At 56.8% G+C, this 16,447-nt stretch overlaps 1 protein-coding gene across 2 annotated transcripts in view; it reads left to right on the top strand.

Moving 5' to 3' along the window:
* ANO10 (anoctamin 10) overlaps window positions 1-16,195 on the top strand; it is a 110,960-nt gene extending 94,765 nt beyond the window's left edge. For both annotated transcript variants that reach the window (XM_053929916.1, XM_053929914.2), the window contains exon 13: window positions 15,637-16,195. In XM_053929916.1, coding sequence (XP_053785891.1) covers window positions 15,637-15,708 — 72 coding nt within the window. In that variant the 3' untranslated portion in view covers window positions 15,709-16,195. The remainder of the gene's footprint in view (window positions 1-15,636) is intronic.
* The last annotated feature ends 252 nt before the right edge of the window (window positions 16,196-16,447 follow it).

The following is a 16,447-nucleotide window of genomic DNA, read 5'->3' as shown; positions in this document are numbered from 1 at the left end:
CACCTGGGCCCGGTTGCCCCACCTCCGACTCTCCTCCCTCCTGGGCAGCTTCCCCTGGGTGGGCTGCCGGGCTTGCTCTCCCACAGATAAATGCACCTCCCTGTTCTCCTCCTGCTCAGACCCTCAGCATCTCCACATTCCTCGGGAAGCCTGGCCCTCACCGTGGCCGCGTTCCTCTCTCCAGGCGTGGAGCTGTGCCCTGTTCTAGTCTGTCCCCGTCTTTGTGCCTGACTTTCTCTTCGCCCTGCTGGTTCCCTCTGCCCACTTGTCCCCTGGAAATGCCTCCTTCTCTTTCAAGACTCATGGGTCACCACAGTGGTGAACCTAGCTGTCCTTTGGGGTATGTGCCTGCTGTTTCCATCGCTGTGCGCTGGCACCGGTCGTGACCAGAGGGTGGCTCGTTCTCTTGTCTGCTTGTGGCAGGAGTGAGTTAAGGAGCGACCTTCCACCCCTCCACCTGCTGCTCCTGCATTGGTGTGCGTGTGTTCCCAAAGGTGGCGAGTGCACAGCTGCCTGAGGCAGGGCCATTGTTCTGGTGAAGGGTCCTTAGGGACAGGCCCTTCCCCGGGGAGTCAGAGAAGTGTGGGGAAGGGAGAGAAACATTTCCCATGGGGTTAGGAGACCCGCAGTCAGTCTGGGGGTCTCCTCAGGTCCCAGGACCTTAACCAGCAGGAGTTCATGGACCGCAGGCCCGGGTTTGGGGCTGAACTCCGGCATGGAGCAGCCATGGCCGTGTGGGCAGGTCTCAGAGCCTCTGCTTGTGTCCCTGTCGCTGAAGCGAGGCCTTGGACCAGGTGTTCCCTGAGGTGCCTGCACGGCTGTGGGGCAGCTCTTCCCAGGGAGACTCGTGAGCACCCTGCAGTGAGGGCTGCCCTCTGGGCCCCTCCCCTAGGTGCTCACAAGACAGTCACGTGATCCGCCAGCACCACTGTGTAAAATGTCTGTTCCCAAAGGAATCGGGGATGTTAGTGACCACTTCATCCTTTCCGCTCCATAGGGAACTTTTCAGAGGATACGGCACAGCTCTGTGGGTAACTCGGGACAACGAGGAAGCAGTTCGCCTTGGGGGGACTTCCAGCACACCTGTCTTCCGAGTGCGTTCTGCGGATCTTGGCTGTCGAATTGGGTGTCCCATGCTTCATCACAGAAGCCCCTCGGCGTATTAGTACCTGGTGTTGCTGTCAGCCCGGTGTGTGCTGGGGACAGTTCTTCTTGTGCCGATAACTTACCAGCAGAGCAGTGGGACTGTGGTTTGAAAGTTAGTGGTAAACAGGCGGTGATGGCTCGCTCCCTTTTTGCCTCTAAGACTTCAGTGTTGGCTCACAACATTTAAAAATGTGTCTCGAACAGCCTGGTCGTGGCCCGTGTCAGCTGCACGCCCCGAGGTTGGTAAGCCAGCTGACTGGTGAGTGAGAGCATTTGCACGCCAGCGCTTGTGCTGTTTCCATTGTGTCTCCAGGCAGTGAAGGCTCGGGCTCAGCCAGGGCCGAGGGCGCCTGCCCAGGACTCGGCAGACGCAGCCCCGTGGGAGCAGCAGCCCCGCGGCCGGTGCCGGCTGCAGGACTGGTTGGGAGGTGCGGGAAGAGGGGACTGAGCGGTGCCGTGGCAGACGGGATTCTCTTCCTGCTCCCCGAGAGCTGCTGCGTTGACGGAACCCTGAAGGGCGTGTGTTGATGACCGCGACAGCCTGCTGTGAGCCGCTTTCACGCTGGCTGCGCCTGCGTCAGTGCGACGCTGCTCTTTTCCTCCTTTTCCACGATACGCTTTCAGGAATGGTCACTGTAATTATTCCACCTGAACTGCTGTGCCACTCGAAGTAAATTAGAGGGAAATCGTTCTTCTCTTCAGGCACAAAGAAGTAGGTGATCACCTTTGGCAAAGTAGCTGATGAAAATATAGGAAGAGCAGATGAATTTATCAATAACTAGGCAATGGTAGGTATACATTTAAGTTTGGAATTCTAGTTCTTTTTAAAAACTACATATTAAAAAGTGTTAAGGAGTGGTTTGTAGTTTCCCATAAATTAACAGAAAGCTTTGAATCTTCACAAAGCCCTAACACAGTGGGTCCACGGAACGTCTCGGGGACTTCCTGCATGGAGGTGGCCGTTCTCACATTACCTCTGTCCTCTTCCCTGTAAACTGCGCCAGGAGTCCCCAGGTTCTTCCTCTAATTAAGACACAGTGCTCTACTTACCCCAGGATTCCTCCAGGTGGGCGTCCCCCAGGTGGGAGTCCCCCAGGTGGGATTGCTTGGAACTCTAGTTAGAGTTCACCAAAAGGTGGAGTTTCCTAAAAGTCTTAGCCACCCAAATCCTGCAAAACCCGGAGCAGTTTGCCCGGAGAGCCAAGCAACACGTGGGAATTTGGATTTTCTCAAGATTGGAAAAGGTTAGATCGGTTTCCAATGGAAATTACGGCACCGGTCTGAAACATTTTCTAAATCTTCACGTATTTCAAACCGTGAGAAGTTCGGAGGTAGTTTCTGCTTGAGTGCTTCGCGTACACAGTGCATCAGGGATGTGGCGCCAGTAGTTTCTGCCCTAAACACTGGGCTAACTTTCTATCGCTCCATCACAAATGAGCACAGACTTAGTATTTCATTATCGGGACACAATTTATTGTCAGTTTCTGTGGGTCGGGATCGGGAGTCCGGGCACCGCTGAACGGGGTCCTCTGCTCAGGGCCTCCAGGCTGCAGTGGAGGTGTCGGCCAGGGCCCTGGTCTCGTCAGAGGCTCAGCTGGGCAAAGGTCTGCTTCAGGGTTGCTGTAGTGCCATGGGGCGCCTCTGTGCACAGTTGGAGAACCGTGGCTCTTCTCTGCACAGGACTCTACCTGTGCTGAGCACTCATGGCTTGCACGGTCCAGGGTTCAGGGCGGGGGCGGCGAGTGGAGGAAGAACTATGCCAGGAACTGTCTGGGGCACTGAGCAGGAAGCAGAGGAAGCTTCTCAGAGCATTTGCTTCCCACTGAGAACCCCCCGCACGAGAACACCAAGGCGTGCTCCTCACCTACACAGGCACACCTTGCTTCATCACGCTGTGCCGTATTGCCCTTCATGGGCGCGTTGTGTACACACCGCAGGCAAGACCCTCTACCACCAAAAGGCTACGGCTCACTTTAGTGTGATACTCGCTTTACCAAGACACTTGCTTTACCGAGATACTAGCTTTCTTACTGGGGTCTGGAACCAAACCCACATATCTCCGAGCTGTGCCTGCGGTCACCTGTCCCACCTCAGCACTCACCTGGGGCTGGCTCATAGTCCCCAGTGGTGCTGGTGGGGCGCCATGATGACAGCCAGGGTGCGGGCAGCTGTGGGATGGGGAGCACAGGCCAGGGTGGGATTCGGCCTCAGAAGGGGCGGGCTCTCTCAGCCTCCAGCAAGCTGACGCTGTTTCTGCAGCACCCTTTGGAGGGGCTCCTGGGGCAGGCGACCACGCAGGGCACGGAGCTCTCAGGGGCCCAGCACAGAGGTAATAACCGGTACGCCCCGGGCCCACACAGCAGTGATGATCACCAGATCTGGGCGTGGCCTCTCTGCGGGTGGAGAGCAGAAGACAGGTCCCACGGGGCCAAGGGCTGTCAGATGTATTAGCAACATGCAGGGTGTATCATTCTTTCCTACCCCATGTCTTCGTGAACTAGCTTACAATTTTTAGTGGGAAGAGTGACACTTCATGGATCTATGAGAATTACTTATTTTTTGTTTGTGTTTGTTTGCTTTAAGGAAAACTAGCAGGTGAGCAGATGCATCAGGGGACCCACTGAATTTTGCAGCCACTGAGCTGAGGGAAAAGTCTACCGGGGGGTGTTTGAGACTCCAGTCCCCAACCAGTCTGTGCCCACGGCGCCTGCTTCCGCCCTGGGCACAGGGGCCTCCTCTCAGACCCGTCTTCCTCCTCAGTAGAACCGGGGGCGGGGGGGGGGGGGGGTGAGGGCGGGGCCGGGGGGGAGTGCCACCTTCTCAGAACCACTGTGAAGATTGAGGACGCCTGGCACTCACTGACCACAGAGTAACTGTGCGTCTACGCCTGCACCTATAACTGTGACGCCTTTCGGGCGTGTCCGAGAACGCCGGGGAAGGCTAGGAAACACAGGCACGTGTCTGTGCCCGTCCCGTTTATTACTTCTCTTACACCGATGCCGCACCCGTGTGCGTTTACGGAGAGGACTCCATTCTGTAGCCAGGACAAAAACCCGTCCTGTCGGTCAGCACGACTTCAGTTCATCCATTTTTCCAAGCTGAAAGGGGTCCGGGTATTTTGTAACAGTCCATTTCGCATGAAACTAATTGAACCATGAAACTGCTGGTCTGTGAAATGATCGAACAAATTAAAAATGTGTGTAAACAGCCAGATCCAAATCAAGCAGAGAGCCTAGCGGCAGAAGCTCATTAACAACAAAAGAAGAGAGTCGAACTATTTTTGTGTTTGCTTTTTCCTTCCTTTCTGAAAAAGAAATGGAATGTATCTTTACACAGAGTGATTTAATGGCAGAACTTTAGCTTAGGTGGGAGCCTGAAATTTTAGAGTTTTTTTCTTTTCTTTTCTTTTCTTTTTGAAACGGCCCTCTGCTCTCCTGTGGACCGTGAAGGGTCACGGATGCTGGGAAGCGCGTGTACAGTGACGCTGGTCCCCTGGCAGTGCCTTCGTGAATGCTGTGGCCAGCTCATCTTACTTGGGTGGGGGGTGGGGCATCCTACAAAAACTAAAAAACAAAAAAAAGCCACCAAACAAACAAACAAACCCCCCCCAAAATACAAAAGCGTGCAGGACCACGTTTACACATATTTTAGGACAAAACCCAGTACCACTAAGTAGGGACTAGACACTAGAAATGCATTCACATGTTCACTTCTGTTCTAGAGAACAGATAGAGATGGCAAAAGATGACGAAGGAAAAGAAACCCGCCGTTGGCGGCGTCCCTGCTCCATCGGGCCGCGCCCCCGCTCCGCACACAGAGCAGGGGGCCGAGCTGTCCTCCAAAGACGTCCGGTTTCACAGATGGCGATGCCGCCGCAGAGGCTCAGGACCTGCCCAGCCTCCCGGCCAGCCAGTTCGCCCATGCAGCCTGGCCAGCTGGCCCGGTGTCCGGTTCTGCCTTCTGTCTCTGGGGGACGACTCAGTGAACATTCTGTGGGAAACGGAGTCCACATATCCCTAACTTAATGCCATCTAGTAGGACTTCCTAGCGCAAACATACTCCGTTTTCTCCTGCCTCCTGTGAAACCCATAATTTTTTAAAAAGGAAATAGAAAAGAAAAGCATAAATCAATTAAGAATGTTGGAAAACAAGAAAGCGTACCATCCACTAACTCAGAAAGGTTGAGGGATTTCTGTAAAATAGAAACAGTAGGAAATTTTGGCAGAGAGCTGCCACCCCTTCAGACACAGCTGGGAGGCGGGAGTGGCCCTAAGTGGGAGAAGAAGCCCAGGCCAGCGCCGGCTGCCCATCGAAGGGGCTTGTGGAAGAGCTCTGGGGCTGCGAGGGGTCTCTCAGTTCCTCTGGACGTCCCAGGGAGGGGACACAGGGAAGGCCGTGGTACCCAGGGATGGAGGATGGGGCTCCAGACCCTCCTGCCTGCCGCCTGCACACACACCCTAAAGGGAAACAGGCTCCTTAGCACAGTGGCTGCCCTCCGCTTACACAAAGCCCACACACAGCCCCTCCTCCCCTTCCCCCGGGTGGTGCTGGAGCAGTGGGACAGGCAGAACCAGACAATGGATGCAGGCCCAGGCCTCCCACCAAAACGGCTCCCAGACTTAAACGTAAAACCCAAAAGAAACATGGCATAAAAAAACCCTCTGTGACTTGCTTTAGGCAAAGGTTTCTTAGAAACAACTCTTAAAACGTGATTCTTAAAAGAGCAAATCGATACATGTCCCTTCATCAAAATTAAAAACCTGCTTTTCAGAATCTGTCATGTATATGGTGAGAAAGCTGAACAAAAAGCAGGAGAATCTGCTAGGAGGCTGTGGGGGGCGGGGGGTCCCTCTGCACCACCAACCGCTGCCCCTGGGCTGGAAAGGCTGCCTCACGGCCCAGCTGCCAGCCCCACCCACGCCCAGCACAGGCCCCTTCCTCCCCACTGGGAAGGAGCAAAAGGGTGGCGAAACCATAGTTTCCTGAGATCAAAACACTAGTTTTAGGGAAAGCCGCAGAGGAGCGTGCCTTCTTTGAACACCAACAGGTGTGGCCCTGAGGGAGGTGGGGAGGACAGTGGCTGACAGCCAAGCAGCCTGCGTCTATACCCTAAGACCTAAGCTTGGCGCAGGTCAGCTATTGCATCTGTGCAGCGGGGAGCACGGGGAGAAGGAGGGGAGGGACACCGGGCACCCCGGGTGCCAGCACAGGCGGCCGCCAGCTGGCCGTGGCCGCGGCTCCCCGGTGTGGTGGTCACGCTTCTTGGCTTTCTTCCCCAGCACGGACACTGATGCTGTCAATGTGGAAGCGTATGCACACAAAAGGGGGTTCTTTGTCACTGTTTTCTACAAACTCTAGCCGATTGTCTTGCTAGGAGAGAAGGTCCAGGCTCTGACATTTTAGAGGGGATTAAACATTCCTGTGCAGGATGGAAAAAATTCGAGCAGGAAGCTGGGAAAACAAATGTCCTGAAAGGGCTTATAGTTAAGAGGTGAGAGTGGAAGAATCCGACACGAGGGAACCAGAGAAATGCAGCTACTGGTGGTGCGTTCACGACGGGAGGCTTCCTTCGAGGGCAAATCTGGGCTTCAGGGGGGGAGGACAAGAAGGACAAAAATCAGGGCAGAGGAAGCCTGCTCCTGCCCACCAGGCGCCATGATGCCCGGGGCTGGGGGGAGGGGGCTGGTGAGCAGAGGACTCAGGCTCACAGCCCACACTGCCAAGAAGGAGGGATTGTCGAGTTTGCACCTCCTTCTAAGATGGGAGAGCAGATCTGCCGACACTTACCAGCCCCACCACTCACCCTGAACGTCCCCCAGTTCTCGTGAAAACGAAGTGTGATAGGAGAAGCCAGTTATCCTACCCCGTGCGTGTTCACGCCGTTCCCACCCAGGAGCTTCCTTCTCTACCAGCTCAGTCCCTGGGCTGGTGTGGAGAGCAGAACAATTAGGGGCTGGTGGGGTGCGGACAGCCGGCTCGACTGCCTTACGCTGGAAAGGGCAGGCAAGAGGGAAAGAGCTGGAAGTGGAGGAGGGGGCGGGGGAAGGAGAGGGACACCAGGGGTCAGCGCCACGTGGGGCCGAGAGGGAGACCGGGTGTTGCTTCATGCTGGAGGTCCGGGCTTTGTAACTAAAAAGAAAGGGAAGTATGACAAATAGCTGCATGGAATGTCAGAGAACACGCTTTGGGATTCTGAGTGAGGCTTAACATACTGGAGTGTAACAACCCATAGAAAGTACCACAGTGCACATGAAGAATGCACTTGTCAAAAAGTGGGCCAGAGTAATCAGGAAACCTTGCCCAGGAGTCCCCCAGCACATTCACCTCCAAGCCCCACCGGCTGGGCTTTAGTGGCCAGCTCAGGCCCAACCGCTGGGGAGGCTAAGGGAGCACCTCGCGTCCGTGACTTCTGGAGCGAAAGGGGCGCTCTCCCAGGCAGGAGGAAGCACAGACCCCGTGCGGGGGGAGGAGGCACCAAGTAGCAATAGAAGGGACTGCGTCTCGTTCTGATGGACGGATGTTTGCAATAAGCTCTGGGAGTCAGAAAGACGCCCCCCCACCAAAGGGAGACGCAGGACATGAGGGGGAAAGGAGAGATGGAAGGGTGGCGGGGGTGCAGGTGAAGGTGTGAGTGATGAGGGCAAAGGAGAGGCAAGCATTTAATCAGAATAGATGGGAGGTTTCACGTTGAACTGCTTTTTAAAAGTCAGTCACATAGAAGTAGAGGCAGAAGAAAGCCCTGACCGAAGGAAGCATGTGGAGAAATCGGGCCTGCCTCCGTGGCTGCGAGGCCAAAGGCGCAGAGACTGCGAGGGAGCCTGTGTAACCAGAGGCCGCAGCGGGCGAGGTGCATCCGGAGCAGGGGGCCGAGACCCCAGGCCCCCTGCCGGCAGCCCCGGAGCCCCGGACACCTCTCCTGCCCAGCCTCTCTGGGTTTTCCCACCACCTTCACTGCTTGGTGTCACACTGTCACTGCTCAGAAAGTTCCTTTCGGTGACTGCTTTGCAGACACCTTCCTCCCTTAACTTGGTCAAGCGCTTGCTTCTTTAGCCTTTCCTGACCTCCAGTCCCCTGACCCTTATCCCCCTGACCCTGATCCCCATGGCCCTCAGAGCCCTGGTCCCAAGGAGAACTGCTTCCTCAGCCCTGCACCTCTGGCTGCTGGGCCCAAGCCCTACTTTGAGGGGCTGGGAGGACCCCTGGTGTCTGCAGAGCGCCTGGCATGGACATTAGGTATCCGCGACGGTTCGTTGGCCTAATGAACTAATAAGAAAACATTGAGCTGTGTTCTGGGCACCCTGAGTGCATGGTCTCTCTCCGACTCAGAAGTGCCCTGGGGTGGTGTTCAGATGTCGCCTCCGATTGCACAGGTCTGCGGTGGGGCCCCAGCTCGTGCCCTAGCACAGGCTCTTGGGTGACACCACGACTCCCTCCGAGCCCCCTGCACAGCACCCAGCACCAAGGAGCTGGCCGACGGGCACTGGGGAGAGAGGCAGGGGAGCCTTCCAGGTGGGGTTAGGGTCCAGCCCAGATGTGTCAACCTGGTGGCCCGAGGCCCAGGCGTCTACCGCAGTCACCTGGGCTGCTGCTCACTCCTCACAGCAGGTAGCACGGTCATCCCGGCGTTCAGTACCCACGGTGGGGCCAGCGGGGCCTCGACTTCCCTGAGGGGGAAAGCGCCCCCCAGAGGGCAGGAACGGAGGACTGCCGACAGAAGTCCCTTCCTCACACTGTCCTTTCAGTGGGGGGCACTGGCACCCAAGTGGGGCTGCCCTCACTGTGTGGAGGCCTCAGCTCTGACTCACCCTCTGTTGGGTCCTGCTCCATTTCTGTGCGGTGTGTTTTCCTCTTGCGGTCAGCCATCCCTTCCTCCAGCCTCGGCCGTTTGGCTGCTGCACTGCGTGTGCCTCAGGTGGTGGGGGGCGGCCGGCTTTGCTGACACGCTGAGAGTGACTTCACACTGATGTCAGTTCCCTCCTGAAATAAGAGTGGCTTCTTCCCTGCCAGTGGTTCCCCTGCCCTTTCCATTCAGCCGACCTAAGAAAGAGCCTTTATCCGAGTGCTTTGCCGTGAACTTCTCTGGAATGCTGGGTTCAAAGGGCAGACGCACACGTACCCCCAAGCTGGTCCCACCGCATGACTGATTGGTGCAGAGTTGTGTGTGGGCCCGTCCCACACAACTTACTGGTTTGCTTCCCCGCCTCGGGCCACTTCAACCAACTGGGTCAGCTCTGGGTCTGGCTCCGTGACCCAGAATCACTTCATAAGCCCCGGCCTTGTGCTCCTAAAACATCTGTTCTATCTCCTCCTAGCAGAATGGCTTGCAGGTCATTCAGGGTCACGGGCAGACTTCACCTGTACTTTATGACTCTCGCCCCCCTGGGAGCAGACAGCTGGCCTCTTCTGCTTTTGGCTTCACAAAGGTGTGTTTAATTCGACACCTGTTCAGGGGTCAGCTCCTATTTCTTGATAGGGAAGCGGGGCAGTGGAGAAGGCACTCTGCAGCTCAGGGCTTCGGGCTGGGAACCTTGGGCTGCAGCCCCGCGGCTCCAGCAGGATTGCGCGGCCAACAGCTCACCCCAAATGTGACCGTGACCTCTTTTCTGGAGGGCGGACTGCAGAGAGCCCTGATCATGTGAGCAAAACACCATTTCTAGAACTTTCTACTTTCTGAAGTGTGTGATGGGAGCAGAGAAGGAAGCCATGGCTGCTCTCAGAGCGCAAAAGACAGCTGCATTTTTTGACTTAGAAGCAGTGACCAGAACCAGGAGGAGATGGAATGAAGAGAGCATCAGGACTAGCTTCTTTTCAGCGGTGATTTTAGGAGCCCTGTGCATTTCCCTGCTCCTGCCTGGCAAGCTCTTCCAGCTGTGTTATGCAGAAAGAACTACAGCATCCTGGTCCCAGCTTTTATTCTCTTTCTGAATTCCCAAACAGCTTTTTTTCCCCACTAACACAGCTGAATTCGGTGATACTGGCCTCGCCTACAGAACCAAGGACACCCAAGTTCACCCATGTCATGTAGCATGTTCTGGTCCCGTTTTACAGCGTGGCTTAAGCTGCTTTTTGACAAGTGTGGGAGAGTCTGGGAGCTGGTTCAGTGGAGAGGAGGGGCAGCCCTGAGGTGGGGTGTGCTTGGTGGGTGCTGTCGCCAGGACCCAGTAGCAGTCTGAAACAGGAAGGGCTGGAAGGCAGCCGTGGGACAGCAGGGGAGGTCTAGGTCTCAGCAGCTGGAGGAGTGGTCCTGAGATGGGGAGGTGGGGTCAGAGCACTGGCCTGTTGGGTTGTCGGCCAGCGTCTACATTTTGTCAGATGTTAAAATGAACCAGCCAAGCCCTGCAGAGGGAGAGGCCCTGTGTGTAACTCCTCCCTGGACAGCCTGAGGGACTCTGCCCTGCGCCTTGCTGCCCTCCCCCTGCTGCTCTGGGCTCGCAGGAGCCGTGTTCCGAGTCCTTCCATTAGGGTGTGTTCAGAATCCTGCTGTTTGAGGTGCACTGGGCTCCAGGTGGAACAATGAAAACAGTCTTTGTCAGAGTGTGGTGCTTAGAAGGCCTGGGCTTCCCTTCCCTTCCCCCGAGTCGCCAGGCCTTCGCTTAATGCTGCTCCGATTCCAGCTGCTGGGTTGGCCAACACGTTCGTCTGGTTTTGTTTTTCTGTACAGTGGCTCTAGTAGCGCTTAGCTGTCTTTAACTCCATTCGAAACAGTTTTGTTAGATTGTGTTGTGACAGCTGTCATATCAGCATGCATTTAAAAACATCAAAATTGGTGTAGCCATTTTAATATTGACGATGGAAGAAAATAAGCAACATTTTTGGCATATTATGCTTTATTAAAATTTCAAGAAAGATAAAAACACAACTGAAATGCAGAAAAAGATTTGTGCAGAGCGTGGAGAAGGTGCTGTGACCGATCGAATGTGTCAAAAGTGGTTTGCGAAGTTTCACACTGGAGATTTCTCGCTGGACGATGCTCCACGCTTGGGTAGACCAGCTGAAGTTGAGAGCGATCAAATTGAGACATTAATTGAGAACAGTCAACAGGAGATAGCTGACATAGTCAAAATATCCAAATCAATAAATTTATTGGTGAAAATGAAAAATGTGCCTTTATTTTACAGAAAAACCACATGGACTTTTTGGCCAACCCAACAGGACCTCACACCAGTAGCTTGGCCTTGTCAGTGACTCGGATGGAGAGGCCCTTGCCAGGCTGCACAGGCACAGCTGTGCAGGAGGGAGGCGCCCATCGGCTTCCTTCCTGCCCGCCCCGCCCTGCTCCAGGCAGAGCTGGAGAAGCAGCTTCCTTCCAGGCAGTGGTTCACCCAGCTGCATCAGAGTCACCTGGAGGAGCTTGCAAAGCCCAGACCACACTCAGCCTTTCATCAGATCAGAATGGAAGGGCTGGGGAAGCAGGGAGGCTGGTTGCTGTGCTCTCCCAGCAGGCCCATGCACCTGTGGCTCGGAGGGGCGGGGCACCCCAGGCCCCAGGTGCTGTGCTGAAACTGAAGTGGCCTGAGAAGCCAGTTCCTGCCTGAGCTGTTGCCCCAGGAAGGCCAGGCCCCTGAGGCCAGCAGCCAGGCTCCCTCCCAGCTGCTGAGAGCGCCGGCTGGGCCCTGGCTCCTGCAGGGAGCCCCCCCCCCAACCCGTAAGCAGTGGGAGACTCTGTCCTCAGACGGGGACCTTCTGTAGGTGGTTGTTGCTTTGTGGGGGAACAGCCGATGGAGTAGATCCTAACAGGTTTCAGCTGGGGCAATAATGTAATCAATCAGTTGTGACTTGCAGCCTGCTGCGAATAGGGGGATCCCGATGATGTGGACTGTGGCCCAGCCAGGGAGTGTCCGCTGCCTGGAGCCCAGAGTCTGGGGAGGGAGGTCCAGGGGCTGTCCCCGGGCCCGGGAAAACACCGCAGGCCGCGGAAAACACTCCGGCGCTTGTCTGGAAAGGGGACAGGCTGCACATTCTTTCTCAGGTTAGGCTGCTGATAGGCCAACACACTTCGTGATTATTAGGTTCCTATTTTAACCATTAGTAATCAGGATGCAAAAAATCAATCCGTGCTTTTTAGTCATTTGGAACATGAGTGTTTTAATGAGTCACGAGTTGGGGAAGATTTTGTTCTCCATCTGATGCTCTTTGCAGGAAAGAAGTCAGCACTATTATCTGCTTCTGCGTTTAATAAGGTTTTAATTTAAGAACCCCAAAGAAGCCAGATTTATTTTAAGGGGATAAACCCCCAGGCAGGGCAGGTAAAGAGGAGCCGAATTGCTGAGCTGCAGGAGCCGCCTGGTGCCCAGGCCAGCAGGCTGGACCCTGCCCTCCAAAACGCAGCCCGGCCTGGGAGCCAGCTTGCCTATTTGTGAGAGGTGGCAGACAGCAAATCAGCGACGCCTAGCCTGGCCTTGTCCGGGAGAAACTTCCAGGGCGTGTTAAAAATTCAGAGTCCTGGGCCCCACTACACACCAGGCGGTGAGCAGTTACTGAGTCTGCAGTTGACAAGGGCGCGGGACTCCTGTCACCTTGGGACCCAGCCCTCATCGGTGCTCCTCCAGGCCAGGAGCTCTGTGCTTCTGGAGTGAGTGGGTTCTTCCGAGCTTGCTGGTCCCCTGAGTCAGCGGCGGGTGTGGGAGTGGGCTGGGGCTCGGCCTCCCGGCACCTCTTCCCCAGGAGGGCAGACAGGGTGGGGCGGTTCTGGTACCAGGTGCCTGGGGGCAGACTGAGGGAGCCCTGGCCCAGGAGCAGTAGACAGAGCTGCTTTACCCAATGGAAGCCGCCTCACTGCCGATGGCTTTGGACACCATCTTTCAGGCAGGAGCAGCGGGGGCTGCCCGCCCGCCCACCCGTTGGCACGGGAAAGGTTCGCAGGTCACTCGCGGACCTCAGAACCAACCTAACGCCCTGTCTTGGCACATGGCTGTTGCAGCTCGTGTCCTCTAAACCGCTTGGGTTTTCTTCCAGCTTTAGCCACAGGCTTTCAGGTCTGATGCTGCTGTCGGGTCAGAGTGTCTGCCAGGTAGTGCAGGAGACGTAGGGAGACAAGCCCCAGTGCCGCCTCCACCCCCCGTCCCCACCCAGCTTGGTGAAGGCCACCAGGAGCACACTCATTCCTGTGACATTCCCTTTGGGGATCACAGATCCAGCCCTGAGGGACCCAACCCACTGGACCCTGGGGCTGATTGACCCTGATGGGCCCTGCTCGGGGTCAGAGGAGGAGGCGGGTGCTGGCGAGCACACTGCTGGTGGCACCTGGCCCGGGGCATCTCCTGGCTCTGCTGCGAGCCCTGCAGTTCAGCGCAGACAATTCCGTGACTCCTGGGAGTGCCCCGCCTCTTTGGAGCTGCCCCGAGCGAGCGGGCCTGCAGTGCAGGTGGGAAGGAGCCCAGCTGAGAGGGTTTTGAGGCCCTTTCCCCAGCCTGGGTTAACCACCACCCTGCACCACCACCCCTGACCTTGGGCCTGAGGGAAGGGGCATCTCCAAAAAGTTACACTGAAGCCACTTAGGACGGGGTAGTCTGGGGGAGAGAGCCCATCCGACGGACCCCACCCTCCAGCCATGCGGCACGAGGCCCCCCCTGAGCCTGCCTGCAGCCTCCACAGTCTGGCCTGATGCAGGGGGCTCCCAGCCGTGGCCACCCACATAAATAGGGGGGCAATTTGCACCTCACAAAGAGCCTCAAAGGCTCTTTTGAATCATAACACATTTGGTCAAACCCATTTTGATTTTCCTCCCCATGTGGAATGCTGGGGACATGTGGCTGGAAGATTCTGTGACAAGCTAGGGGATGTTTTATCCTCACACGGATCTAGTTTAGTTAAATTTATTTAGCCTTTAATTTCTTATGGTTACTTGTCAAATTCGGAAATAGATTCATATCTTCTCTCTCTCTCTTTCTCATAAAAAGGCATTTTTAAAGGTCTCAGAAGTATCCAGTGACACCAGGTGGAAGTGTCTGCAGAGACTCTCTGCTGCAATACTGCATTTTTCCTGGGTGGGGATATGTCACAGTTAACAGGCAGAGTGGGCTGGTGTGGGAACAGGAAGTTCAGTAACAGAGAAGGTAGGGGATGCAAACTGGGACTTCCGGGGAGACTCGGGGTGGTCCCCCTCCCCGTCCCAGTTTGTGAACTAAATCAAACCACCTCCATTGTCCCGTCGGGCTGAAGGCCTCGTACACAGTGCAGCTGTGCATCCTTCGGGCAGGTGTGTCTTTAGGCCACTGCCACCCTCTACTCTCAGCCTGCGGGAATGCTACCCCCACCTGCACACGTCACCATGACCCGGCCACATCCCCTTTCCCATCAGAAGCCCTGTGCTGAACCCTGCTTCCCTGTGGCCGAGTATGGGCCGGGCAGGCCCCTCCCATCCCAAATAGAGAGGGGCCGGCCTCTGGCCTCCGGGGCCCTCTCTGCGCCCCTCTGTGGAAGATAGACCAGGCTCAGAAAATGTGAGCGCTGCCCCAGGGCATTGGGGTGCCCCCGAGAGGGAAATCAGGGTGAAGGAGGCTGAGGCTTCTGCTGCCCAGTCTATGGGAGGGCCTCTGCTCCCTGAGAGCCTGAGGGAGCCTGGTGACGCCTGCGGCTGCATGTGGCCCGTGGGCTCCCAGGACGAACAGCCAGATGCCCAGGGCACCAGCAGGGCTTGTCTCAGAGTTTTGTTTTTCCCATAAGTACATAGTTGTTATCAAAAATCTCTGTGTGTGTTTTCAGCCAAATTCCAAAGTAATTACTCATTTATTCAGCACACAGAGCAGAGCTTGTGGGGTGGCTCCAGCACCCACAGGACAGAGGAGGCCTGAGGGGCCTGGGGTGAGGGGGCGGAGGGAGCCGCAGGACCTCCTCCCCCACAGTGACTCAGTCCTGGGGTGGGAGTTCCTTCCCTCAAGCCCCTCCTCTGAGCCTGGCAGGCTGGGCCCCCATCCTGGCCTTGCCCTTGGGAGACTTCATAGGATGTACTGGATGGGGGTGCTGGGCCCTATGGCTGTAGGGACAAAGGGCCAGTAGAATTGCTGTTTCGGAGCATCTTCTGTGGACCAGGGACCCCGTGAGCTGTAACCCTCGCAGCCACCCTGCAGAATGCGCTCCCACGCTGCAGGCGTGGAAACCAGGGCGCGGGGAGGTCACGTTGCCACGTTCACAGAGGCAGAGCCAGGACGTGGCCCAGGTCAGGGCTGCAGACGCCCTGCTCTGTCCTTCCTGGTCCGCAGGCCTGGGGGCAGGAGGTGTCAGCTGCTCTCAGTTCAGTGTCTTTAAATCCCCACCAACTGGGCTCCCATGTGTACTGGGCCCCCTCTCATCGGGTCCGGAAGCAGAGGCTCTGGACGTACAGGGAGCCTCGGGCAGCATCAGAGGGTATGGCCTCTGCAGGGCCAGGGGCTTTGCTTTGACAGAGATAAAGGAGCACGGTCCCCTCGCAAAGGGTGGGAGCCCGTCCACCCCTGAGGTGCCACCACTTGGGCTTGCCAGGCTCATCCGTGTCCCGTGTTCTCTCAACAGCAAATGAAGCTTGTGGCTGAGAACCTGAAGGAGGATGTGCAGGACGGAGGCGGGAAGGGGACGGCGACCTGAGCGCAAGCAGAGGGTGCCTGGCACGGCGTTGCAGCTCCAGCCCAGACCCGAGGCTCGGCCACACGAAGCAGCTCCCCCATGGCAGGCGCCTGGCCTCCTCCCTCTGCCCCGTCCCAGCTGAGAGCTGGTGGAGAGGGCGGCCAGGCCCCTGCTCCTGGCGGTTCCCCACCCCACCCTGCCCAAGCCCCACAGTCCACTCCACACGCCTGCCCTTGCTCCAGAGCCACCGCTGCCCTCCTGAGTGTCTCGGGTGGGTGGTGCCCCTTATAGTGACAGGTGACAGTCACACCCACACCCCACGCAGCCCAGGGACCCATGGAGTAGGGTGGCGGGCTGGTGTGTGAGCTGTTCTGAGGGGTGAAGGGTGTACACAAGGCAGCGTTTCCAATGCCCGATCATTCCTCGTCCTACTTTGCAATATGTTAAGACACTTCATCAGCAGAAACAGCAGTAACTGAGCTATTAAAGGCAGCACACTCCTCTCCGACTCTTATTTCCCATGTGTGAGCTGAGAGGGCTGCTGGGTCCTGGGAGGGGCTCAAGGAGTTCACTGATGGTGGAGCTGAGGTGGGGAGCTGAGCGTGGGGCCAGCCCCTGGCTACCACTTCCAAAGCCTGCAGCCAGACTCGGGGGATCCTCGGGAGGCTGTGCTGCCCCTAGAGCCTGCCCCGCGGGCTGCTTCCATGGCACAGGGCGCCAGGCTGAAGGCCAGCTGCCACACCTGGCACATGGTATGGGC

Source organism: Desmodus rotundus, chromosome 8, assembly GCF_022682495.2.
Source record: "Desmodus rotundus isolate HL8 chromosome 8, HLdesRot8A.1, whole genome shotgun sequence".
In the NCBI taxonomy this organism is placed as follows: domain Eukaryota; kingdom Metazoa; phylum Chordata; class Mammalia; order Chiroptera; family Phyllostomidae; genus Desmodus; species Desmodus rotundus.
The sequence above is the reverse complement of the archived record's forward strand: the minus strand, read 5'-3'. Positions and strand labels throughout refer to the sequence as shown.